Raw genomic sequence first — 27,695 nt, 5'->3', positions numbered from 1 at the left:
CCTAAAAAGTGCGTTTATACTTTTACGACACCTGAGCAATAAAATTTTATACGATTGTAGTATTTTTAAGTGTTTATTCTGTTTCCAGAAAAGTACCTGGAATTTATGTTTATGATGGGGGTGGTAATAATTTAGTGAAACAACAATGTTTAAATATAAATTACTTTTATTTCAGGAAATAGTCAAGGCAATAAATTCTGTATTAGTGGAGGAAGTTATTGTAAAGTTGAGTTTATTAATTTGTTCTATTCTATTGGTTGTAATGGTGAGTTATCGCGATGATATAATAGAATGCTACATTATGTTTAGAGATTTTCCCGCTGGAATGCCATTATTAGGTGTTTGGTGAAGGAAAGGGCCAGTAAAATACATCAACCTATGGATACATACAGGCAGCGTAAACAAAATGCCCCTTTTAACAAATTCTTTAAATCATCAACATTTTGGTCTGTGGCAGTTTTTGGAGTAGCATTGGTGTGGCACATTGACCAAAGCCTTTTGCCTTTGGTAAAAAATAATCCTCTGTAGGTGGAAAACAATCACCGGGTATGCGTTCCGCTTTCATTTCGACGGTTAAACAACCTGTTGTTAGTATCATTCTGGCTGGCCGTTATTCATAAAATGCCGTCGTTATCGCAACTTTTGTATACCAACAATTTAGAAATTTGCCATTTCCATAACCAAAGCAAGACATATGTGGGGGACGTCTTCAACATAACAATGCCCAGGACTTATATTAGACACTCTTTCATCTCAAGTGGACTCTGACCGCCCCGTGGTGTTACCTAGGGAAATGACAAATGTATTTGTTGGAAATCATTTATCAGTCTTTCCGAGGTGCAAACAAAGATTCGGATCGCTTCCTTGTTGTAACGATGATACGTACCCGATCAAAATTTGCCATAAAGTAAGAACAGACACGATACGGAAGTTGAAAATCGGTAAGCAGCAATCACAACTGATAGCCACAGCATATTAAATTCAACTAGCCCAATTGTTTAATCAAAGCACTCCTCGTCCCGATAACGTCTCAGCACAGTGGGAAACAACCGCAAACTGCATAATTGGATACTAGAGACCGACAGCAAGGACGTATGAGCTGGAGATACCAGATCATATCATGTTTGTTTGTTTTTATTTCCTATCAAAGAAACATTGGGCATACATAATTATTTACAATGTTTTGAGTTTCTATCATATAGATATTTCAACAAATAAAAAGCGGGAGTGTTAAAAATTTGAGATGTTCATGAGCCGGAATGAAGTCCCAAAATTTTACCAAAGAGTAAACATCAAACAGATGGCTTTGATACAGACACATTCTCCTGTGGGGAGGTACCGATATATGTGGGCTGTACGAACATATGGACCTAAATTAACAATTCTTGTTGTAGAATTTTCGTTAGATCTCAAATTTCAAACGGCAGACAGTGTGCCCAACAAATGAAGCTAAAATTCTCAAAATACTGAAAATCGAGAGGTTTTTATGGAGGCTATACCAAAACATGGACCTGCGTTGACAATTTTTAATGTACAAGTTTTGTGACCACTGGAAACCTCAAATATCGTATTATCGCTATTTAGGTAAAAAATGTAGATACAATTCTCAAAATACCGAAAATATGAAGTTATCGTTTTATGGGGACTATACCGAAACATGGACCTATTTTTGACAATTTTTACAGTTATAATTGGGGCTATACCTATGTCGAAAATTTTTGTTTAAGAAGTTTAGTGACTGCAGTGAACTTTAACGGGTTGTTCAGTCAAAAAATGTAGGTAAATCCTTTAAAATATCGAAAATCGGGAGGTACCGTTAAGTGGAGGCCATGGTACAATAAAGTACACAACAACCCATGGCTTAAAAGGTCAAATGGCATGGGGCAATAATAAAGGTAGATGTGTCTGCATAGTAAGTCGTTTTTACAGAAACATATAAAATTTAGAACAGCACTGAGAATTAAAGTTTTTGTTGGAACAATTTACCGATGCATCTACCTTTATTATTGCATAATGTCAATAACAGCAAAAAATGTCAACCCTGCTTTTAACGGCGTGACAGTAACCGACCCAAATAGGTGAGCGTGTTTTTTTAACCGGCAATTCATAGAGCACCCCGAGAGTGATATGGCGAAGAGAAGTGTGCTACGCCGTATAAGGAGAGCCCTTCCAGCCGCGGAGGTACCACCACAATTTACGATGAGCGATGTTGCAGATGCCATCCGAAACTCGAAATCATCCAAAGCGTTGGGCCCACACCGAATACACTGTGCCACAAATTGGAACTCAAGGTCTGTGCGGTGGAAAATTCCTTTTGGAGATGAAAGCCCTTAGTGAGTATATTAAGAACCCAAAAGGAAATTTTCCCCATAGGTCAAGTTTCTGAGATATCGCGCGATGAATATTTTGAATTTTCGCCTATGATGCTTGAGAAAATAGCTTTATATCTCTGTTTGCCGTTATTGTACCTTCGTTTTGAGATTACATGCCTTCAGTCAAATCGAATGGCGAATCTTTTTGTAGAACATTTCATTCTTCTAACTCAATTCCTTTCATGTCCTTTTCGTCCTTTCATTCTTGAGCCGTAGTAAAAGTATCACAAGATGAGATTTTACAGCATCCAAATATTCCACAAAAATATTGCTCAGAGAATTTTAGGTACGGTTCTCATTGACAACTAATCGATAGTGTCACGTTTTCATTGTCCTTTTTGACATTTACCCGGTTTTTGTTCAGAAAAAACCTATGTTTTGTTTTTCTGTATATTCGTTGTTTGTTATGTATTGGTAGGTAGACATACCCATTGGTTATCGCTTATATTGACATCTGGGATGTATCTGAAATATTTACCATATATAGCTCCCGATATGCTGAACACGTTAATGACAAATTTTCTTGGAGAATAGATCCGGTTATCTAATATTTTGAACCGGATATAGCGATATAAAACCCGGATTTTGTACCGATTTTAAGTAACCGATTAAGGTTATATGTATACCATTAGAAAGCTAATAAATTTGCCAATCAGGGAAAATAAATTTTTTGACAGCATCTTACCTGAGTTCGGTGCTAAAACAAAAAACCCGTATTCTTGAACCGTTTTTAAGGAAAAATATCACTGCGCGTAAATAAGAAGATCAAAGCTTGGTGGGTGAAGTTTTCTTTCTGCCGATGAAAGTGGATGAAGTTAATATTATGAACCCGGAAGGACAGTTATGCCGTAGGTAAAATTTCTGAGTTATAGCGAAATGGAATTTATGTTACGGGTTTATTGTCGTGCTCTTAAAGTTCATCAAGAACGTATGCATCACGCCATAACTCAGAAGTTTGACCTATGGCATAACTGTCCTTCCGGGTTCATAATATTAACTTCATCCACTTTCATCGGCAGAAAGAAAACTTCACCCACCAAGCTTTGATCTTCTTATTTACGCGCAGTGATATTTTTCCTTAAAAACGGTTCAAGAATACGGGTTTTTTGTTTTAGCACCGAACTCAGGTAAGATGCTGTCAAAAAATTTATTTTCCCTGATTGGCAAATTTATTAGCTTTCTAATGGTATACATATAACCTTAATCGGTTACTTAAAATCGGTACAAAATCCGGGTTTTATATCGCTATATCCGGTTCAAAATATTAGATAACCGGATCTATTCTCCATGAAAATTTGTCATTAACGTGTTCAGCATATCGGGAGCTATATATGGTAAATATTTCAGATACATCCCAGATGTCAATATAAGCGATAACCAATGGGTATGTCTACCTACCAATACATAACAAACAACGAATATACAGAAAAACAAAACATAGGTTTTTTCTGAACAAAACCCGGGTAAATGTCAAAAAGAACAATGAAAACGTGACACTACCGATTAGTTGTCAATGAGAACCGTACCTAAAATTCTCTGAGCAATATTTTTGTGGAATATTTGGATGCTGTAAAATCTCATCTTGTGGTACTTTTACTACGGCTCAAGAATGAAAGGACTAAAAGGACATGAAAGGAATTGAGTTAGAAGAATGAAATGTACTACAAAAAGATTAGTCATTCGATTTGACTGAAGGCATGTAATCTCAAAACGAAGGTACAATAACGGCAAACAGAGATATAAAGCTATTTTCTCAAGCATCATAGGCGAAAATTCAAAATATTCATCGCGCGATATCTCAGAAACTTGACCTATGGGGAAAATTTCCTTTTGGGTTCTTAATATACTCACTAAGGGCTTTCATCTCCAAAAGGAATTTTCCACCGCACAGAAACCTTGTTGCACAGTGATATCGATGGTAATGCTTAAGCAATTGGATGAACCTGGAGCTGAGTATTTAACAAGTATCCTCAACCTATCGTTAGCCACCCACATCCTACCAGAAGCCAGAAGTTAGCAGGGTGGTCCCGTTACTGAAGCCTGGCAAGGATGCCAGCAGAGGTGAATCGTAAAGGCCGATTTCGCTCCTGTCGTCAGTAGCAAAAATCCTAGAGGCACTACTCCTCCCCACGATGAGAAGGTGTTTTCCAGTTGCCCAACATCAACATGGATTTCGGAAAATGCATAGTACTACAACAGCATTAGACGCCATATCCACACATATCAGTAGAGGACTGAACCAGAAAAGGCAGTGCGACCGAACAGTCATGGTGGCTCTTGACCTATCGAAGGCTTTCGATACCGTCAACTATGCCAAGCTGTTCGAGTATATATAGAAGACTAATCTCCAGCCATGTTTGAAACGTTGGGTAATCAACTATATGTGCGGACGCCAGTCGTTTGTGGAATTCAGAAACAAGAAGTCCAAAACCCGTAGAGTGAAACAGGGAGTTCCCCAACGAGGGGTGATATCTCCGGAACTGTTTAACCTCTACCTTTCTGAAATTCTACACCCTCCAGACGGTATAGATATCGTGATGTATGCGGATGATTGTACGATCTTGGCGTCGGGTCCTATCATCGATGACATATGTATGTGATAGGTTAAATAATATGAAAATATCCCACGCTAAATCCACTGCCACACTGTTCACCACATGGACGGCTGAAATGAGGCTCCAACTGAACATATTGGTCGATGGTGCACTGATTACGACCACTAATTACTCCAAAATACTGGGTGTAACGTTCGATAGCATGTTTAAGTCGTCCGCGCATGCCACAGCTATTTGCGATAAGATCAGAAGTAGGAACAAGGTGCTCAAGTCGCTGGCCGGCAGCACTTGGGGAGCTGACATAGAAACCTTGTTGACCACCTACAATGCAATAGGTCGGTCTGTGGTAAGCTATGCGGCGCCAGCGTGGTCTGCAAAGGCTAACACTACGCAGTGGAAGAAGATTCAAACCTGCCAGAATGCTGCACTGAGGACTGCAACAGGGTACCTCCTCATGACGCCAGTGGACCCTCTTCATAAGAAGACGAAGATTTTACCGGTGCGTCAACACATTAAGATGTTGTCGATGCAGTACCTGCTTGGGTGCTATCGCAGTAAGCATCCCTGTCACGATTTAATGGACAGGCTTCCCCCACCCAGGCACGTCAGGAGAGATCTTCATGATCTAGAGAGAGAGGTCCAAAGGTGTAAAAGAGCACCTCTAGACCAACGAGCTTATCAGGCATGCTTGGATAGCATTCACACTGACATGGTTGCGCAGGCAGTACAGAGATACAGTATGAATGCCGTACTTGGAGGCCACCCCGCATCCATCGCAGCAGAAGAACGCCAGCTGCCAAGGAAACACACAAGTGGTTTTAGCCCAGTTAAGATCCGGACAATGCAGCCGCCTCAATTCGTATTGGTCCCGAATTGACGCCACGATACCCAACACATGCCCAGCATGTGGATTGAGACCAGACGATATCCTGCATTTGTTTAGCTGCCCAGCTAAACCCACTCAGCTGTCTCCTGATTTCTTATGGACGCAACCAGTCCAGGTTGCAGAATTCTTGAATCTGGATACAGAGGAACCTGATAACTGAAATAATACACGAACGAATACATTTGCGTTGCTACAACAACAACAAAAAAATAATAAGGCAGAACGGGCCGATGGCTTGCCAGCCGAGTTTTTTGGCGGTTTAGACGTGTCTTCTATGGATAGAAGCCCCTTTAGAATGATTTTCTATTAAATATAAGTCTACTGGAGGGTTATTTTATTAATAAAAGGGACTTCTATTGGCAGAAGCCCCTTTAGAAACGTACTCTATTGATAAAAGCCTCTTTAGAAGGGTCTTCTATTAATAGAATGCCCTTTAGAAAGGATTTTCTATTGATATAAGCCTCTTTATAATGGTCCTCTATTGTTAAAAGCCACTTTCGAATGGGGCTTCTATTGCCAGAAGCCCCCTTAGAAGAATATTTTATTTATAAAAACGTCTTTAGAAGGGTCTTCTATTGATAGAATACCTTTAGATAGGGCCTTCTATTGATAAAAGTCCCTTTAGAAAGGGCTTTCAATTGACAGAAGCCCTTTTAGAAGGGTATTCTGTAAACAGGCGCCTCTTTAGAAGGGGTTTAAGTCTCTTGATAGACGTCCCTGTAGAAGGGCCTTCTATTAAAAAAAGGATGTTCTATTGATAGAGGCCCCTCTGGAAGAGCCGTCTACTTATAGGAGCCACTTTTGAGGGGTCTTCTATTGATAGAAACCCGTTGTGAAGGGTCTTCTCTTGATAAAAGCCACCTTAGAAGGGTCTCCTATTTATAGGCGTGAATATCACATCTAGTTAGAAATACCGCGTTACAGCGATTGCTCATGATATGACTATGCCATGCCGAAAATCATGTATACAATTTTGTACATACTCCCGGCCTTAGATCCACAGAGATGTCCCCGACTGTTTATTTGATTTAGCTCTCAGTTATACATTCCTGAAGTGTGGATGTATAGTTTTATGGCAGAGATAACCTTCTTGTGCTTCTCAAGTGTTCATATTATTCCCAGAAGACAATACCTCTGCGCTCTGGCAAATATCTGAAAAATAAAAAAACATTTATACTAGAACCTGTATTTCCTTACAGAATATATATTCAATTCACTCACTTCCACTCTTTTAAAGGTGACGAGTGGTCAAAGGTATACTGTGGAATAGTCAGTCCACCTCCTTCTTTCTCATCTAGATTTCCGCCTTAGGCAGAGTTTTATGTTTTTGTATTTTTAATCATTGAAAATCCACTGGTTTGGCCATTTTCTGACAATTCGGCATTAGTATTGTCAACAGTAGTTGCTACGCAAGGTGTAGATCAATACTCTTTAAAATTTCCAATGTGATGTTATACCCCGTTTGCACTTAACCAGATTTTAAAAACCCAGATTTTAAAAACCCATAGCGCAAACGTCAAATAAATCCTCATAAAGAAGGTTAACCCGGCAAAATGCTCTAATGCAAACGCCGTTTTACAACTGAAGTTCGTTCTAGATTCCAAACAAAACTTATGGTACTTCTGCCATATTGTCAGGATTATGGTAGTGAACCCATGAAGATTCTTTGCTTTTATATCCGACTCATAATCAGTTTAAGCACTTTAAAAACTATTTCCTAACATCTTTTCACAAAAGTTTATGTCTTATTTTTGTTGTAGGTAAAAAATCCAGCAATTGAAGAAATCCGGATCAACATTAAATCCCGAAAGAGATTAACGCAACAGCGCTTGGGTTTAGGGACGGGGTGCAGATAAACAGACCATTTAATTTAATCCCCATAAGCAAGGCGCAGTCACCACAGGTATTCATTCTATTTAGTGTATAAATATTATGCAATACCACCAACCTGACAACATTCACCCAGCACAGCGCACCAAGTTAACAACACATCCATCCACAAACAAACCGCAAGCTCTACAATCGAAAATGGCTGAATTATATCAACACAAAAAGTTCAATACCATGAGTGGAGATTACGCTCATAAGAAATTTGCTGGAGCTCTGCCCAAGAAACGCAAACGTGAGGACACTGAGGATAAAGAAAATATAAACCCCACAATGGAGGATAAAGAAAATGTTGTCATCACTGCCAATATGATATTGGAAAAAGCCAAACGGGAAATGGCCACTGCAGAACCACCAATAAAAAGAAAACAAGTTAAACCTTTATTCCGACCATGGGAAATTGAAACCAAAAAGAACAATGTCAACACAAAGCCAACCATTCCAACATCAACAATTCTTAATCCCATATCGGTGAATATTCTACCCTATCATCCAAATATGGTGCGACATCACCCCACCAATGCAAATAAACAACGTAGTGAAAAGGAACAGGAGAGAAGGAATCGCAACACGGTTGCTTGTCTTCTCAATCGACGTCGTAAACAGCAAGAACAGCAGATTTTGCAACAACATTATGTGCTGCAGCAACAGCAACAGGCTGCTATGATGGAACAATCTGTCCGGTCGGCACTTTATCTACGGCATTTGCAACAACTCGCCTGGCAGAGACAACAACAGTTGTTTGTTTTTGGTGGCCAATGAATGGTGGAAAAAGAGAGGGGTTTTGGCATTGAAGATGTTGATGGACTGGTTATCGATTAACTGGACAAGTGGAAACACTGAAAATTGTGTAAATAAAAAAATTCTGTGATATTAGAAAATTTAATTAATTTATAAATAAATATAAATTTGTATAACTAAAATATTGTTTTGGAAAATATTAAAAAAAAATTGTTAATTTTAGAATCATTTAAAAATTTCGATTTTTAATTTAGAAAATACATATAGTATCCAAATCAGCCCAGCTAATGGTACCACTAAATGTCAAAATTGATTTAATTTTTGAAAATACTATTTAAACATTTTAAAATTTTAATGAATTTGTTAAATTCTACGTTTATTACAATTTTTCGAATGAAATTGTATGGAAAATATTGTAAAATCGCTTTATTTTACAACATCTATTTGAATTTTTTGACTTTTCGCAGTACTGAATTACTGATGCATCTACCACGTGAATATGCCTTGCATATAACCGGATTTTATAAACACAGTGGATTTCTCATCTCAATTCCATTGCGTATATGTCAAAAAAATCCTCAGAAAGAAGGTTAAAAAAGCTTTAATATAAACAGGATGTAATACCACATGTGTCTCTAAACCGTGTATAATTTCTATAGAGTAATTTCTCAAAGAAAAAACTTCGTTGTAATATATGTAAAAATAGATGTAAGAAAATTGTAATTACTTGATATTAAAATAAAGAACACGTTGTATAAGATTGCAAATAAAAGTATGTATTATACAATATCAAAACCCTAACGACATTAATCCACATCAATATCTCAGCTTTTATCGATAAAAACTGATAATTAGAAGCATAAGCAACGTTTCATGGGAATTTTCGTTTAAACTGAAAATATATCTGCAATTATTTTTATTGAGAATGAAAGAGGAACATCTAAGCTACAAAAACTGCTTTGGAACTTTTTCGATATCTTTACTCGTTCCAAAGTTATGAACAATCTAAAAAACCATTGATTTTCTAGAAGCATGGCAACACTGCCAGTAGCCTGACGGCAACGCCATCTATTGAAACACATGATTCAAATTTGCAATGTCAAAATTTCATTGCAATTTTCTATGGCCCATAACTTTGTAACCGCTTAAGATATTTATATGAAATTGGTGTCTTATGAAAGCTAAGACTTCGAGCTTCAACCTGAAAAAATTAAAATTTAATATTTTTAATTATAATAAAGGAAAATTGATTTTTAGTTATATCTTCCAATATTTACCATTGGTATAACTTGTTAACGTTTTTCAAATCATCCTTGCAAGGAGAGACCTCTACTCCTCCATATGATACCCGATTTGTGTAGTTCGGGTCATTATTTCAAAAGTTTTGAGTTTTAAAAGATAGGTACGAAAAAATGTTTGTCAGTGTTGTAAAACGACAAAATGGTGCACATGCACTGTTCATCGAGCACCCCGATAGCGACCGGGCGAAGAGAAGTGTTTTGCGTCGTTTGCGATCTCTTCGAGCCGAGGAAGAACCGCCACAACTTACGATGGATAATGTTGCGGATGATATCCGAGGCGCAAAGTCATCCAAAGCGCTTGGACCTGACGGAATTTCTATGGTAATGCTAAAACAGCTGGATGACCCAGGTGTCGAGTATTTAAGTAAGGTCCTCAACTTATCGCTAGCCACCCTAATTGTTTCCGATGCCTGGAAGATGGGCAGGGTGGTCCCGCTGCTGAAACCTGGCAAAAATGCCAGTAAAGGTAGAAACACAATGAAATACACAGCTTTTTCACGCTCAAATGAATTAGGCAGCATTTGAATTAGGTAGTACTTGACCTTTAATCCTTTACCTAAAACTGAGCGTGAAAAAAGCGGCGTATTTCATTGTGTTTCTACCTTAAAGGTGAGTCGTACAGGTCGTTTTCACTTCTATCACCAGTAGCAAAGATACTCGAGGCATTACTCCTCCCCAGCATCAGAACGTGTTATCCAGTTGCAGATCATCAACACGGGTTCCGGAAGCAGCACAGTACCACAGCAGCACGAGGACTCAACCAGGACAAACCATGTCACAGAATAGTGATGGTAGCATTGGATCTGACCAAAGCGTTTGATACGGCCAGCCATGCTAGGCTGTTCGAGGATATTGAGAATACTACCCTCCGGCCTTGTCTGAAACGCTGGGTCATCAAATATTTGTGTGGTCGCCAGTCATACGTGGAATTCAGAGACAGGAAGTCCAAGCCCCGTAGGGTGAAGCAGGGAGTTCCCCAAGGAGGGGTGATATCTTCGGAACTGTTTAACCTTTACCTCTCTGCAATTCCACGCCCTCCCGACGGCATTGAGTTAATTACGTACGCGGATGATTGTACACTCATCGCGTCAGGTCCCAATATCGTTAACGTTTGTGACAGGCTAAATTCCTATCTCATTGATCTTGTAGAGTTTTTCCACGCGAGGAATATGAAAATATCCACCACTAAGTCAACAGCCACACTGTTCACCACATGGACGTCGCAAATGAAGCTCCCACTGAATGTGCAGGTCGACGGTGCAATTATTCCGACCACAAACTACCCCAAAGTCCTAGGGGTCACATTCGATAGCATGTATAAGTCGTCCCAGCACACTACAGTTATCTGCGATAAGCTGAGAAACAGGAACAAGGTCCTAAAGTCCCTAGCCGGCAGCACTTGGGGTGCAGATAAAGAAACCTTGTTAACCACATTCAACGCGATAGGTCGGTCTGTGGTAAGCTATGCGGCGCCAGCGTGGTTTGCTAACGTAAGTGATACGCAATGGGATAAACTACAAATCTGTCAGAATGCTGACCTGAGAACAGCTACAGGATGTCACCTCATGTCTGCAGTGGACCATTTACATGAGGAGACAAAGATCCTTCCTGTGCGTCGTCACAACAGGATGTTGACGATGCAGTACTTGCTTGGATGCCATAGGCAAGACCACCCAAATCACCATCTGGTGGATATGCCTGGACCCCCCATGCGAGTTAGGGAGGATTATAGAAATCTAGAGAGAGAGGTCCAAAGATATAAAAAAGAATACTAGATTTTTAGTTTGAAAAGCAAACCTTTCTACAATTATTTTCATGTAGAATTAAAGAGGAACATCTAAGCTACAAAAAAAATCCCTTTAGAACTTTCCCGCTATCTACACCCATATTATTTAATAAATCCACGTCAATGGTTCAGTTGTTAACGTTAAAAACCCTTAATTTGGCGCCTTGGCCACATTTTGTTAGTATTTACGTTTAAACCGCCAACCTTTCTACAATTATTTTCAGGTAGAATAAAAGAGGAATATCTAAGCTACAAAACCCCCTTTGGAACTTTTCAGATATCTCCACGCATTCAAAAGTTATGAACAATCTAAGAAACCATTGATTTTTTAGAAACATGGCAACACTGTCAATTGCCCGACGGCAACGCCATCTATTGACACACATGATTGAAATTTGCAATGTCGAAATGTCATTTTGATTTTCTTTGGTCCACAACTTAGCAGCCGCTTAAGATATTTACATGAAATTGGTGCCTTATGAAAGCTAAGATTTCGAGCTTCAACCTGAAATAAATGAAAGTTCAATAATTTTATTTACAATAAAGGAAACTTGAAGTTTAGCTATATTTTCCAAAATGTACCGTTTTTATAACTTTTTTAGAGTTTTCAAATCATCTTTGCATGGAGGGGCCTTTACTCTTCCACATGATACCCAGTTTATGAAACTGGGACCATTAGTTCAAAAGTTATGAGCTTTGGAAGATAGGTACGAAAAAAACGTATGCCCGATTTGAATCATGCCTGTCAATAGATGGCGTTCGGGTCGATGCTTAACCAGTGTTGTAAAACGACAAAATTTCGCACAGGCGGATTTCTTGAGCCTAAGGGTATGCTTTAATTTTTGTTGGAGCTGGTTCGATAAGTTTTTGGGGGCTTTTGATAAACTTAAATATGTAAACAGAGTAAGGCAAATTTAATTCCATACTTACGAAGCCGTTACCAATTAGATATTGTATAATTAAATAAAAAAAATAATGTTAATTTTTATTTTTATTATAAACTGATGAATTAAGAAATGTCGATTTATAGTTTATAAAATGTATACTTTTGTAATTTAATTTTATACTAAAATATCTCTAATCTTTGTACCATTTCTATAAAGTCAATATCAAACGAAACTTCGTTGTAAATTAGGTAAAAATATATGAAAGGAAATTGTAATTACTTGATATGAAAATAAAGAACGTTCCAAAATAAAAGTTTGTATTATGGAATATTACAACCCTAACAAAATTTACCCACAATATTTAATAAATTCACATCAATACCTCAGTTTTTATCGTTAAAAACTCATAATTTGACGCATTGACCACATTTAATGAGAATTTTTAGTTTGAAAAGCAAACCTTTCTACAATTAATTTCATGTAGAATTAAAGAGGAACATCTAAGCTAAAAACCCTTTTAGAACTTTCCCGCTATCTACGCCCATATTATTTAATAAATCCACGTTAATGCCTCAGTTTTTATCGTTAAAAACTCATAATTTGGCGCCTTGGCCACATTTTGTGAGTATTTTTGTTTGAACCGCCAGCCTTTCTACAATTATTTTCATGTAGAATGAAAGAGGAATATCTAAGCTACAAAACCCCCCTTTGAACTTTACAGATATCTCCACGCATTCAACAGTTATGAACAATCTAAGAAACCATTGATTTTCTAGAAACATGGCAACACTGCCAATTGCCCGACGGCAACGCCATCTATTGCCACACATGATTGAAATTTGCAATGTCAAAATGTCATTATGATTTTCTTTGGTCCATAACTTTGCAGCCGCTTTAGATATTTACATGAAATTGATGTCATATGAAAGCTATGGATTCGAACTTTTATCTGAAATTAATTAAAATTCAATTGTTTTCTGTATACAAATGCAAATTGAATTTTAGGTATATTTTCCAAAATGTACCATTTGTATAACTTTTTCAGGCTTTTTAAATCACCATTGTAAGGAGGGACCTTTACTCTTTCATGTGATACCCAGTTTGTGAAACTGGGACCATTAGTTATAAAGTTAGGAGCTTTGAAAGGTAGGTATCAAAAAACTGCATGGCTGATTTCAATCATGCCCATCAAAAGATGTCGTTCGTGTCGATGCTTAACCAGTGTTGTAAAACCACAAAATTTTTCACAGGGGGATTTTAGCGCCTAACGTTATGCTTTAATTTATATTGGCATTGGCTCGATTAGCTTTTGGGGGCCATTTTAATAAACTTAATCCCATACTTACCAAATGTATAGTAACCAATAAAGCATTTTACAAAAAAATACAAAAAAATGTTCTTTTTGCTGTTTTATTGTTATTGTAAATTTAGTCTAAAATACGCTTGAGACTTTATTTAAATATAATGAGACTAGTTAATAGATGACAATTATACTTGCTAAATGGGCATATTTGAATGCTCCACCATAAAGGGTATATTAAATATGTAGTTTTGTAAGGATTAAAATAGCAGGGACGCGCATCTTTGCATGACAGTATAGTGAGGGCACCAAGTGAGTTGTTTTTGCATTTGCTTCTCTCACGTACAGTGTATGTGTACAAAAACAAACGATGAAGATCATGTGGTTGTTGCTTTTTTCACCCATGCATACACACATGCTTTAGTATTGATGAAAATATTATGGGCGACGCTGATTTATAGCCTCTATCCACATTTTGAGCATAATTGGTTGGAATAGAAGATTTGTGTGGGTCTCTATGGTGGAGGGTATTAAAAAATCATCCCGCCGAAACCATCATACCTAGAGTATGAAGTGATATTACTCACACTTTAGGTCGGTCTAATCTTTGTAGATTTTCAGTTGCGAAATTTTCCACATCACCTTTATTAGTTGAAGATACAAAGATCAAAGACTGCAAAGAAAAGAAAAATATGTATATTATTATCCATGAAAATTGATTGATTTGAATTTATAAAAAATTAAAAAAATAATTAAGGTGCTCCTGAACCAACTTTAAATGAAAGGAGCTTACACCTGTGAAGGTTTTGCGGTTTCTGAAACTACAATGTTAATAGATGAGAGAATAAAAACAAAAAAATCGCCGGAGAGCTTGTTAAATTAATCGGGTTAAAGTTCACATTTTTAGGTTTTTTTACGTTTTCACGATTTTGCTGGGAAATCGCAAGCCCTATCAGATCCAGTGATAATTCTCTACAAGATTTTCCTTTATGATATTGTCGTAGGTTTTGCCATTTTTGAAATATAGAAGTTCAAATTTAGACAATTCACTGACTGTATCGTGTCCTTATAAAACAATGTCATGACTGCAATTTCCCAAATTTTACTTATATATCACAAAAATGGTACAGCCTAGGAAAAAATACGATATTCTATTCCCATTTCGATAAGACGTACGCAAATCGTGAAAATCCAAGAAAACTAGTAAAAAAGTATCAGTCGGCTTTGCCGACAGAGATATACCCTCAGACTGTGTGGTTTGAAACATTTTTTCCCAACAAAACTTATATATTTACTTACTTACTTACTTAGCTGGCCCATTACAGAACATTTGTTCTATAGGCCGAACTAAGAAGAGATCTCCATTCCTCTCTATTTGTTGCTTTGCTCTCTGGAATACCGCGCCTTGTCATCTCCTCATCCACTTGTTTGCGCCATCTATTCCTTGGCCTGCCAATTCTGCGTGCACCGCCATGTGGCATGTATTCATACGCCTTTTTAGTGGGTTCATCATCGCTCATTCTTTTGATATGGCCTAGCCAACGCAATCGCTGCATCTCGATACGTTTAACAATATTGATGTCGTTGTATAGCAGATACAGCTCGTGGTTCATGCGACGTCGATATTCACCGTCAACGCAGATTGGTCCGTAGATCTTTCGAAGAATTTTTCTCTCAAACACACCAAGCACTGCCATGTCTGCTTGCGCAAGTACCCAGGCTTCGGAGCCATACATCAGCACGGGTAGTATCAGTGTTTTGTAGAGCGTTATTTTTGTTTGACGAGATGTGGCTTTGTTTTTAAACTGCTTACTTAATCCAAAGTAGCATCTGTTGGCCAATACAATTCTTCTTTTTATTTCACAACTGATGTCGTTTGTTGTGTTGACGGAGGTGCCGAGGTAGACGAAATCTTTTACTACCTCAATATTATAGGAACCAACTTCCACAGTCGGTCCGAGCTCAATGGACGCATTGCGCGTCGACACCATCAACTTGGTCTTCTCACCGTTTACCGCCAGACCCACTTTAGCAGATTCTCCTTCGACTTTTATAAAGGTATCAGTTACTTCTTTTACTGATCGACCAATGATGTCTATATCATCAGCATAAGCAAGTAACATGTGACTATTGGTGTAGATTGTGCCACTTCTTTTGACGTTTGCCTCTCGTATAACCTTTTCTAGCAGGATGTTGAAGAGGTCACACGAAAGGCTGTCTCCTTGTCTGAAACCTCTTTTGGTACCAAACTCTTCGGAGAGGTTCTTTCCTATTTTAACTGAGGACCTCGTGTCAGTTAAAGTCATTTTACAAAGCCGGATGAGCTTTGCGGGAATACCAAATTCAGACATGGCTTGGAATACCTTTGAGCGCAGCGGACTGTCGAAGGCTGCTTTATAATCGACAAAAAGGTGGTAGGTGTCGATCTGCATCTCTTGGGTCTTCTCCAGGATTTGCCGCAGGGTAAATATCTGGTCAATGGTGGACTTGCCAGGTCTAAAGCCGCATTGGTATGGTCCAATAATCTCGTTGACCATTGGCTTTAGTCGTTCGCACAATATCCCTGACACGATCTTGTAGGCAATAGGGAGTAGACTTATGCCCCTATAGTTAGAGCATACAGTCTTATCTCCCTTCTTGTGGACGGGGCACAGGATACTCAGGTTCCAATCGTCGGGTACTCGTTCTTCCTGCCAGATGGTGCTAACTAGCTGATGAATACACCTTATCAGCGAGTCGCCTCCGGTTTTGAACAGCTCGGCTGGTAAGCCATCGGCCCCTGCTGCCTTATTATTCTTCAGCCGATTTATTGCTGTCTTTACCTCATCTTGGCTGGGCGGTATACATTCAATACCATCTTCTGGGATTGGGACTGTGGTATCTTCGTCGTCTTCGCTGCTATTGGATACCAACAGATTTGAAAAATGTTCTTTCCATATCCTGAGTACACTATCTGTATCAGTTACCAAATTACCTTGCTGGTCTCTACAGGAGGATGTGCCTGTACCAAAGCCATCAGTTTGATGCTTGACTCTTTGGTAGAATTTTCGGACTTCATTCTGGCTCCTGTACATCTCGATTTTTTCACACTCCCGCTTTTCCATCTCTCTCTTTTTCCTGCGGAAAAGACGTTTCTCCTCTCTCCTTTTCTCCCTGTATCTCTCTCGTGCGCTACGCGTTGCTACGGATTGTAAAGTAGCCTTATATGCCGCATTTTTCTCTTCGGTGGCAGCACGACACTCCTCATCATACCATGGATTCCTTGGTGGAGGTCTCTGGTATCCAAGTATGGATTTTGCGGCTGTTTGCATGGAGTGGGCAATGCTTTGCCATTGCGCTGATATGTTATCGGCGATTAAGCAATTGGGCTAGTTGAGTGGAATATAAAGAGGAATATCTAAGCTACAAAACCCCCTTTGGAACTTTTCAGATATCTCCACGCATTCAAAAGTTATGAACAATCTAAGAAACCATTGATTTTTTAGAAACATGGCAACACTGTCAATTGCCCGACGGCAACGCCATCTATTGACACACATGATTGAAATTTGCAATGTCGAAATGTCATTTTGATTTTCTTTGGTCCACAACTTAGCAGCCGCTTAAGATATTTACATGAAATTGGTGCCTTATGAAAGCTAAGATTTCGAGCTTCAACCTGAAATAAATGAAAGTTCAATAATTTTATTTACAATAAAGGAAACTTGAAGTTTAGCTATATTTTCCAAAATGTACCGTTTTTATAACTTTTTTAGAGTTTTCAAATCATCTTTGCATGGAGGGGCCTTTACTCTTCCACATGATACCCAGTTTATGAAACTGGGACCATTAGTTCAAAAGTTATGAGCTTTGGAAGATAGGTACGAAAAAAACGTATGCCCGATTTGAATCATGCCTGTCAATAGATGGCGTTCGGGTCGATGCTTAACCAGTGTTGTAAAACGACAAAATTTCGCACAGGCGGATTTCTTGAGCCTAAGGGTATGCTTTAATTTTTGTTGGAGCTGGTTCGATAAGTTTTTGGGGGCTTTTGATAAACTTAAATATGTAAACAGAGTAAGGCAAATTTAATTCCATACTTACGAAGCCGTTACCAATTAGATATTGTATAATTAAATAAAAAAAATAATGTTAATTTTTATTTTTATTATAAACTGATGAATTAAGAAATGTCGATTTATAGTTTATAAAATGTATACTTTTGTAATTTAATTTTATACTAAAATATCTCTAATCTTTGTACCATTTCTATAAAGTCAATATCAAACGAAACTTCGTTGTAAATTAGGTAAAAATATATGAAAGGAAATTGTAATTACTTGATATGAAAATAAAGAACGTTCCAAAATAAAAGTTTGTATTATGGAATATTACAACCCTAACAAAATTTACCCACAATATTTAATAAATTCACATCAATACCTCAGTTTTTATCGTTAAAAACTCATAATTTGACGCATTGACCACATTTAATGAGAATTTTTAGTTTGAAAAGCAAACCTTTCTACAATTAATTTCATGTAGAATTAAAGAGGAACATCTAAGCTAAAAACCCTTTTAGAACTTTCCCGCTATCTACGCCCATATTATTTAATAAATCCACGTTAATGCCTCAGTTTTTATCGTTAAAAACTCATAATTTGGCGCCTTGGCCACATTTTGTGAGTATTTTTGTTTGAACCGCCAGCCTTTCTACAATTATTTTCATGTAGAATGAAAGAGGAATATCTAAGCTACAAAACCCCCCTTTGAACTTTACAGATATCTCCACGCATTCAACAGTTATGAACAATCTAAGAAACCATTGATTTTCTAGAAACATGGCAACACTGCCAATTGCCCGACGGCAACGCCATCTATTGCCACACATGATTGAAATTTGCAATGTCAAAATGTCATTATGATTTTCTTTGGTCCATAACTTTGCAGCCGCTTTAGATATTTACATGAAATTGATGTCATATGAAAGCTATGGATTCGAACTTTTATCTGAAATTAATTAAAATTCAATTGTTTTCTGTATACAAATGCAAATTGAATTTTAGGTATATTTTCCAAAATGTACCATTTGTATAACTTTTTCAGGCTTTTTAAATCACCATTGTAAGGAGGGACCTTTACTCTTTCATGTGATACCCAGTTTGTGAAACTGGGACCATTAGTTATAAAGTTAGGAGCTTTGAAAGGTAGGTATCAAAAAACTGCATGGCTGATTTCAATCATGCCCATCAAAAGATGTCGTTCGTGTCGATGCTTAACCAGTGTTGTAAAACCACAAAATTTTTCACAGGGGGATTTTAGCGCCTAACGTTATGCTTTAATTTATATTGGCATTGGCTCGATTAGCTTTTGGGGGCCATTTTAATAAACTTAATCCCATACTTACCAAATGTATAGTAACCAATAAAGCATTTTACAAAAAAATACAAAAAAATGTTCTTTTTGCTGTTTTATTGTTATTGTAAATTTAGTCTAAAATACGCTTGAGACTTTATTTAAATATAATGAGACTAGTTAATAGATGACAATTATACTTGCTAAATGGGCATATTTGAATGCTCCACCATAAAGGGTATATTAAATATGTAGTTTTGTAAGGATTAAAATAGCAGGGACGCGCATCTTTGCATGACAGTATAGTGAGGGCACCAAGTGAGTTGTTTTTGCATTTGCTTCTCTCACGTACAGTGTATGTGTACAAAAACAAACGATGAAGATCATGTGGTTGTTGCTTTTTTCACCCATGCATACACACATGCTTTAGTATTGATGAAAATATTATGGGCGACGCTGATTTATAGCCTCTATCCACCTTTTGAGCATAATTGGTTGGAATAGAAGATTTGTGTGGGTCTCTATGGTGGAGGGTATTAAAAAATCATCCCGCCGAAACCATCATACCTAGCAGGGACGTACGCAGGGGGGGGGCACGGGGGGCCCGGGCCCCCCCCGAAATGGTTTGGTCGAACAAAATTTTTTAAGCTACTGTAACTAGTTATTATATTTCAAATTATAACTTATATTTTCTTAAGTTTCTGAACAGAAAATGTACATCATTAACAAGTTTTGTAAGAAAATATTTAAAAATTTTTTGTGTGTAAGCTGTTTTTGAGGGAAACTTCCAATGAAATCTGAATTACTTCTTCATGTCATATCATACCACTATCAAATGCTAATTCCTTAATGAATATACCCCACGTCTATTACACTGTACAAAAAAAAAAAATTATTAAATTAAAGATAATTCGGCCATATTATGAAAGAGGACCGAAAAAAAGAAGACACGTGTATCGGCGTTTTGAAAGTTTACGTCGAGAAGTAACCTAAATAGGCGTGGGAAGTTCCGCCCATTTCTACAGGTTTTGAAATATTCGACATCCGATTCCTAGGAATCCTTGCATTTTAGGTATAATGTGTCTTTGGCAATATTACGGACAACAATGTGGGGTATCTTCTTATGAAAGAAATTAACCCTCATGCGAGTCACTAAAGGGGTCTTTTTGGTCCATTTTTCAAAAACGTTTAAAAAGTCCTTTAAAATGAGATCGTATCAGATCAAAGTATTCTACAAAATTATTTGGCATTAAATTTGACTATATGTCCCCGAATATACCAGAACTCTAAATCGTACCTAAACGCCAGCAATCTGCCAAAAGTAAAATCACGTTTTAGGGTTAATGTTGTACTTTATCTAAGTTTATTAAGTTTTGTCCCACAAAACTTCATTCTAAATAGAAGATGTCAAAGACAAAAATATTCTCCATCATATTTCAATATAAGTCGCCGAATAAATGAAATCTTTATTTACAATATCAAGAATATCAAGAAAATATATACATCAAATTTACCAACAAAACACCCAAATATTTTTGAAATTTTTAGACTCTTAATTAAAATGTATTCCATACTGAGTCAAAATCTCCTAAAATACTGCACTTTTTGTGGACTGTGTCAAAAGAAAAAATATTTCAAATCAAATTTCATTATGAGTCTCAGAATAAAATAAATTTGTAGCTTTAATATTTAACATCTCTCAAAGCTTTCGCTTTTTATATATGACTAGCAAATGCCCGCTACTTCGTATGCGGAAAGGGAATAAAATATATATGAACAATATTTAATATGGAAGAGGTGAACACTGGCGATTCTGTTGTACTAAAACCTATTTTTAATATCAACATTTAAGTGATTTAATTCCTTTTAATACCGTATACTGTAGTTAGAATTTCCCAAAAAAAAAAAATATCTGCCGTATCGCACCCCTACTATATTTTTTATTTCGAATTACCAAAACTACGACCTCATATCACAGACATACACCAACAGCTACTCATATTGCTAATTTCAGACTTTACTTCTGGTTTTACCCCTTCATTAACACAGCATTCCCTTCCAGTACGAGTTTCCAAACACTAAACTTTATCTCACCATTTCACAACAATTCAAGGTTCTAGCTTCAGCGGTTTCGCCAAGAACCTGAAAATTCTACGAATGCCGAAAATTCTACGAACATAATTTTCGGAATTCAAAATGGCCACGAAAATTCGTATATCACCATATAAAGGTACCCCTCGACTTAGTGTATTTTACAAATAGAACAAATCTATATTGCCAAATTTTCTTTAAATTTGGACCTTGTATACTCAGAGGATACAAAAGTTTCATTTAAAAATGTCTACATTAATCCACTTTTATTAGAAGAGATATTTTGAAGACTTAGAGTATTTTGAAGATTTTATGCACATTTTCCGACCGAAATTCGGAATTTGTGGCATAAAAGGTTAGAAAAAAACTATTTTACAAAAAAATTTACTTAATGTGCACGGGTATGTTAACCGTAGATAACGGTACATTTTTTGATGCATTTCAATTTAAGCCTTTTTATTATCAGGGGATAATAACCTTCTAGTTAACAAAATTGTCGCATTGAACCACGTTTTCAAATTAACATAAAAACAAAAAATCAATAGAACAATATTCAATACAATTTTTCAAACTCCGAACTTTGTCTCAAATATCAGAATGATCTTCTTAACAAATATTTTTCCATTTCGTAGTTTTTTGTCCAAATTATATAATCCAAGCTTTGTTCCTACACCCAACCCAAATTTAGTACCATTTAGTACTTTTCGTTCCCCTATAGTATGTATTTCTCACTTTAACCGTTTACATAATACCAACATGGTTTTGGTACCAACATCTTACCAAACTTTTTGTACACATATGTAGGTAAACCTTTCAAAAATTACTTCTAATATTCAACATAAATACCAATCGCAATTCACTTTTCCAGTTTCATCTGTTCCTCTGAAACCAATTATAATACTATTTAGTACTTTTTGTATAAATAAGTAAGTATTTTCAAAGGAGGTAGAAACTCCTCTCTAAACACCAATTTCTAATCTAATACCGAATTTCAAAATTCCAGTTCTACCCCTTTACAAAATCACAAATTGAACAAAATTCTGAACCATATAGCAAATACCAAAATGTACCAAATTTTGTACCATTTAGCACTTTTCGTACACGACTTTCCAATAACTACTTTCATATATCTGCAATGTAGTTCAATTTAGCACTTTTCCATAAGTACGCATTTCCAAAACTACCTCAATCCTACACTCCAACAGTAATCTGTTCACGCAACTACAACTTGTATCGAATTTAGTAGCATTTAGAACTTCTTCGTTCACATTAGAACGATTTTCCAAAGCTACCTCCATATCTAAATTCTAGATTCCAACAGTAATCTTAATTCCAAATTTATGGATTCCAGCTCTATCCGTTCACCCAAATCCAAAGTGTAATAAATTTAGTACGTTTCGTGTACTTATAGTTAGAATTTCCAAAAACTTTCCTTTGTTACTTTCCATTTGTGACCCTCATTCCAAATTTCAGGATTCCAACTCAAACCGTTCACCTAATTTCAAACTGTACTAAATTTAGTACCATTTCGTACTCTTCGTACCCTTATAGTTCGAATTTCCAAAAACCTTTCATTGTTACTCTTCATCAGTGGCCCTCATTAAAAATTTCAGGATTCCAGGTCTATTCATTCACCCAAATCCAAATTGTACTAAAATTAGTACCATTTAGTACTTTTCGTGCAACTATAGTTCCAATTTCCAAAAACCTTTCATTGTTACTTTTCATCAGTAACCCTCATTCCAAATTTCGGGATTCCAGCTCTATCCGTTCACCCAAATCCAAATTGTACTAAATTTGGTACCATTTAGTACTTTTCGTGCACTTATAGTTCGAATTTCCAAAAACCTTCATAGTTACTCTTCATCAGTGACCCTCATTCCAAATTTCGGGATTCCAGCTCTATTTGTTCACCCAAATCCAATTTGTACTAAATTTAGTACCATTTCGTACTTTTCGTACCCTAATAATTCGAATTTCCAAAAACCTTTTATTGTTACTCTTCATCAGTGGTCCTCATTCCAAATTTCAGGATTCCAGCTCTATCCGTTCACCCAAATCCAAGTTGTACTTAATTTAGTACCATTTAGTACTTTTCGTACACATTAGTACGATTTTCCAAAACAATTTAATTACATCAACACCACTTCCCAACCTTGATTTCCATACCAAATTCCATGATTCTAGCTATATCCGTTCAAAATATACAATTGGTACCAAATTTTGTAAATTTTAGTACTTTTCGTACACTTATAGTTCGAATTTGCAAAAACCCTCTGGTACATCTTTCTAGCTCTCCATCAGTTACCCTCATTCCAAATTTCAGAATTCTAGCTCTTACCGTTTGCCTAATACGAAGGGTACCATATTTAGTACCTTTTAGTACTTTTCGTACACTTCTAGGTCGAATTTCCAAAAACCCAACCTTATCTCACCCCTACACACCAACAGCAACCTACACCCAAAATTTCAACTTTCTAGCTTCAGCGGTTTCGTCTGGGCGGTGATGAATCAGTCAGTGAATACCTCACCTCACTGCTCTTTTATATATATAGATTTAGGACCATATTCTACCGTTTTTATTCACATTTTCGTTATCTGCGGTCACAAAATACATTTTATTGATGTTTTTCATAATAAATTCTTTCAGGAGATTATGTGTGCTCGATCCAAACTGTTTTTGAAATATCTATGGTGAAAATATATAGGGAAAATATTGACAACCCAGATCGGACTTTGTAAAATTACGTATTGTAGTACTAAAAACAAAAATTAAGTCATGAGGATAAGTCGTAGGTTCCTGATATTGTATGTGAAAATTTGGGGATAGTCTACTGCTATTGTCCAGTGAAATTTTATCTGACATACGACTCCTAACATCCATGATTTTCATAATCTGTGCGGGGTTTCATGTAATTTAAAAAAAAAGTTCAATTTAGTTGTACAGTGTTATTTATTCGAACTGTATAGAGCTCTCGAGGCTTAAAACTCATCCGGTTATAACAAAAACAACGAGTTCAGTATTGTGGGAATGGAAATATATAAAAAAAATCTATTGAATAAAATGTATGAAGGGTCGGTCCTTCGTGGACTACATATTGAAAGCCAATTAGAAATTTGTTTTACTGCCATCGCCAAAATTTAGTTATTCTGTTTTAGACAAATTTGCTGCTAAACAGTATGAGAAAATAATGAAGACAAATGAATTTTTGTGCGTCACTTGGTTTTTACTTATCATCACCGAAGTATAATTGTAACCTCAGACTTTAGATTACGAGATTATATACACTAGGATTGTATCGTATAGATTTCATCAAAATAATGATTTAAGACTTCACATATGTTTGGACGATATTCGTTTCAGCCAAGATGGAAGTACTTACCACCGTCCGTCCGTCTGTATCTCTGTTTGTCTGGCAGGTTGGAACTCATGATAACTCTCGGTCCAAGTTATGGATCTCGTAATGTTTTGTCCAAATTAAATTTAAGTCATATCGGTACCTCCGCCATAAAAATTCAAAAATGTTCACTAAAATGGTCGAAGGGACTAACCGATTCGGTCTAAAATCGATTCGCAAGATTACTAATTTGGTTCGCAAGATTACTTCCAAAAGTACATCAAGGTCCAAGAGAATATGTTTGGACAACATCTTCAGGTCTCTTATACAAGTCTAACATAACTGCAGTTAAAAGACTGTTCGATGATTCTTTGGACATTTTTTAGTCTTGTTTACAGCGATATCCTACTTTTTGTGGACAAGTTTATGCTTCCTGACAAAGCTCTAAATACTACGGTGGCCAACTCAAAAGCTTATGGTCGCGGTAACTATCAAGAGGAGTGTCTCTCAAATAATTATTAGTGAATAATTATGTGGGGTTCCATAAGTCCATCACAGTGTTTGTCATCGAGTCCAAATACTTCTAATCGTACAATTAAGAAAACAAATTATAACGCTTCTTTTGTAACATAATATTAAAAGTAAAAATAATCCTGGTATCAGAATCTATCTCTTTCGGAAAATAAAACTGTGCAACATTTTTAAGGTAATCTTGTGCAAATAATTTGAAGTGAGGATTTTTTGAAAGTACAGACCCAAATTACAAAAGCCCTAGTTCCGTTTTGTTGAGTCAGATACAGCTTGGATTTTATGGCCCCATCTAAACATTGTTAAATATCGACTTTTTAAACAACTCGGAGCTATATCTCTGAAACCAATGCAAATCTTCTTCTGACCTTTGCAGTAAATTTGTAGATAAGGGCCAAAATAAAATATTTGGAGAAATGAAAAAAAAATAAATAAATTTTATAATATATCTAAATTTGTATACATGTCGCATCATATCTCCAAAACTGTTAAATTTGTCTTAATGTTTTCATTTGGAAACATATCAACGACAACGACAGCCGATATTCTTAAAAATTAGGCTAAGATCATCGAAATAGTGAAAATTTTGCTATAGCAAAGACAACGGCAATTCTTTGTGGTTGTAAAATTCTTCGATAAACCATAACGTGGACCTGTATGATTAAAAACTTCAATATACATCAATAAATTTTACATGGCGACATTACCGAACGTGGCCCGATATTGTCTATTTTCAATTCTAAATATCCTACTCTGTAAATATTTAAAATTGTATCCTTAGTCCCAATTTACATCAAACGATTTTTCTCGTTTTCTTTTAAACTTGCCTCTTGCGTTTATACAGGCAATTCTGTTTCTGCAAGTTTTGTTTTCAAAACAATAAAAATAATGTCAAAAACGAAAAATATAAAAGGAATTGCCTGAAAATTGCCGGTACGAGCAATTTTTTTCCACTTCCATACCCGTTACGTGTCTCTCCTACAAACTGAGACTTGCCGCAAGTAAACTCGCCTAATGTAAATTGGGACTAAATAATATGAATTCTTTTTATTGAATTTATATACTTTGTACCATTATTTCATATAAAATATAGAATAGAATATGTGCCAAAAACTTCCAGTCCATCGGACAAAAATTTACCGAGACATGAGCTTTCGAAGGGAAACATTTATTGTGTTTTGTATGTAGCATAGAAACTAAAAACGTCTTTTCCTCGAAGTAGCACTTTATATGTTTTTGTGGGACTATTGTACACATAAATCATGTGCTTAACCGAGAGAGTCTTTAAAAAAACTGTTGACGGAGTCAGAAAAAATATCAACTTTGTACAGTGTTTTGTTTTTGTTAAAATCGAAATTTCGATTTTAACTGTTAAAAATTTTTAAAAAGTGATTTTTTTAATTCCTTTTCGATGGACAAGATTATTAGGTTCGTAATGATCCCACAAAAATATATGCTGATCGGTTTATTCTTTTTCAAACTACAGTGGGTACCGCAAACTGCTTTAGTAAAAACAGTGCTTTATAATCGGGCATTTGAATGTAAGATTTTTCAAAAAAAAAAAAAAAAAAATAGAAGGTAACTTAAAGTTTAATAGATTTTTTATAAAAAACTCATGAAAATGGCTTTTCTCATGGTTATAAGTGGCCATAACCCCTTAAAATAGCTTTACGTAACGCTACACAACATTTGAATTTTTCACGATTTTTGGTCAAGTTGTGCCCCCCCCGAAATGAAATCCTGCGTACGTCCCTGATACCTAGAGTATGAAGTGATATTACTCACACTTTAGGTCGGTCTAATCTTTGTAGATTTTCAGTTGCGAAATTTTCCACATCACCTTTATTAGTTGAAGGTACAAAGATCAAAGACTGCAAAGAAAAGAAAAATATGTATATTATTATCCATGAAAATTGATTGATTTGAATTTATAAAAAATTAAAAAAATAATTAAGGTGCTCCTGAACCAACTTTAAATGAAAGGAGCTTACACCTGTGAAGGTTTTGCGGTTTCTGAAACTACAATGTTAATAGATGAGAGAATAAAAACAAAAAAATCGCCGGAGAGCTTGTTAAATTAATCGGGTTAAAGTTCACATTTTTAGGTTTTTTTACGTTTTCACGATTTTGCTGGGAAATCGCAAGCCCTATCAGATCCAGTGATAATTCTCTACAAGATTTTCCTTTATGATATTGTCGTAGGTTTTGCCATTTTTGAAATATAGAAGTTCAAATTTAGACAATTCACTGACTGTATCGTGTCCTTATAAAACAATGTCATGACTGCAATTTCCCAAATTTTACTTATATATCACAAAAATGGTACAGCCTAGGAAAAAATACGATATTCTATTCCCATTTCGATAAGACGTACGCAAATCGTGAAAATCCAAGAAAACTAGTAAAAAAGTATCAGTCGGCTTTGCCGACAGAGATATACCCTCAGACTGTGTGGTTTGAAACATTTTTTCCCAACAAAACTTATATATTTACTTACTTACTTACTTAGCTGGCCCATTACAGAACATTTGTTCTATAGGCCGAACTAAGAAGAGATCTCCATTCCTCTCTATTTGTTGCTTTGCTCTCTGGAATACCGCGCCTTGTCATCTCCTCATCCACTTGTTTGCGCCATCTATTCCTTGGCCTGCCAATTCTGCGTGCACCGCCATGTGGCATGTATTCATAC

General features: G+C 36.3%; 1 protein-coding gene across 2 annotated transcripts in view; it reads left to right on the top strand.

The window, feature by feature from the left end:
* The window catches only part of LOC141392136 (uncharacterized), a 144,910-nt gene extending 136,301 nt beyond the window's left edge, over window positions 1-8,609 (top strand). The window contains exons 2-3 of one of the 2 annotated variants that reach the window (XM_073965090.1): window positions 7,574-7,716; window positions 7,780-8,609. In XM_073965090.1, coding sequence (XP_073821191.1) covers window positions 7,842-8,462 — 621 coding nt within the window. In that variant the 5' untranslated portion in view covers window positions 7,574-7,716; window positions 7,780-7,841 and the 3' untranslated portion in view covers window positions 8,463-8,609. Of the gene's footprint in view, window positions 1-7,573 lie in introns of both variants that reach the window. The other variant, XM_073965089.1, reaches the window with a different exon arrangement.
* Window positions 8,610-27,695: the final 19,086 nt, after the last annotated feature.

The sequence above is a fragment of the Musca autumnalis genome, unplaced genomic scaffold (genome assembly GCF_047663935.1).
Source record: "Musca autumnalis isolate F117 unplaced genomic scaffold, ASM4766393v1 scaffold_2, whole genome shotgun sequence".
Lineage (NCBI taxonomy): Eukaryota > Metazoa > Arthropoda > Insecta > Diptera > Muscidae > Musca > Musca autumnalis.
This window is presented reverse-complemented; position numbering and strand designations above follow the sequence as displayed.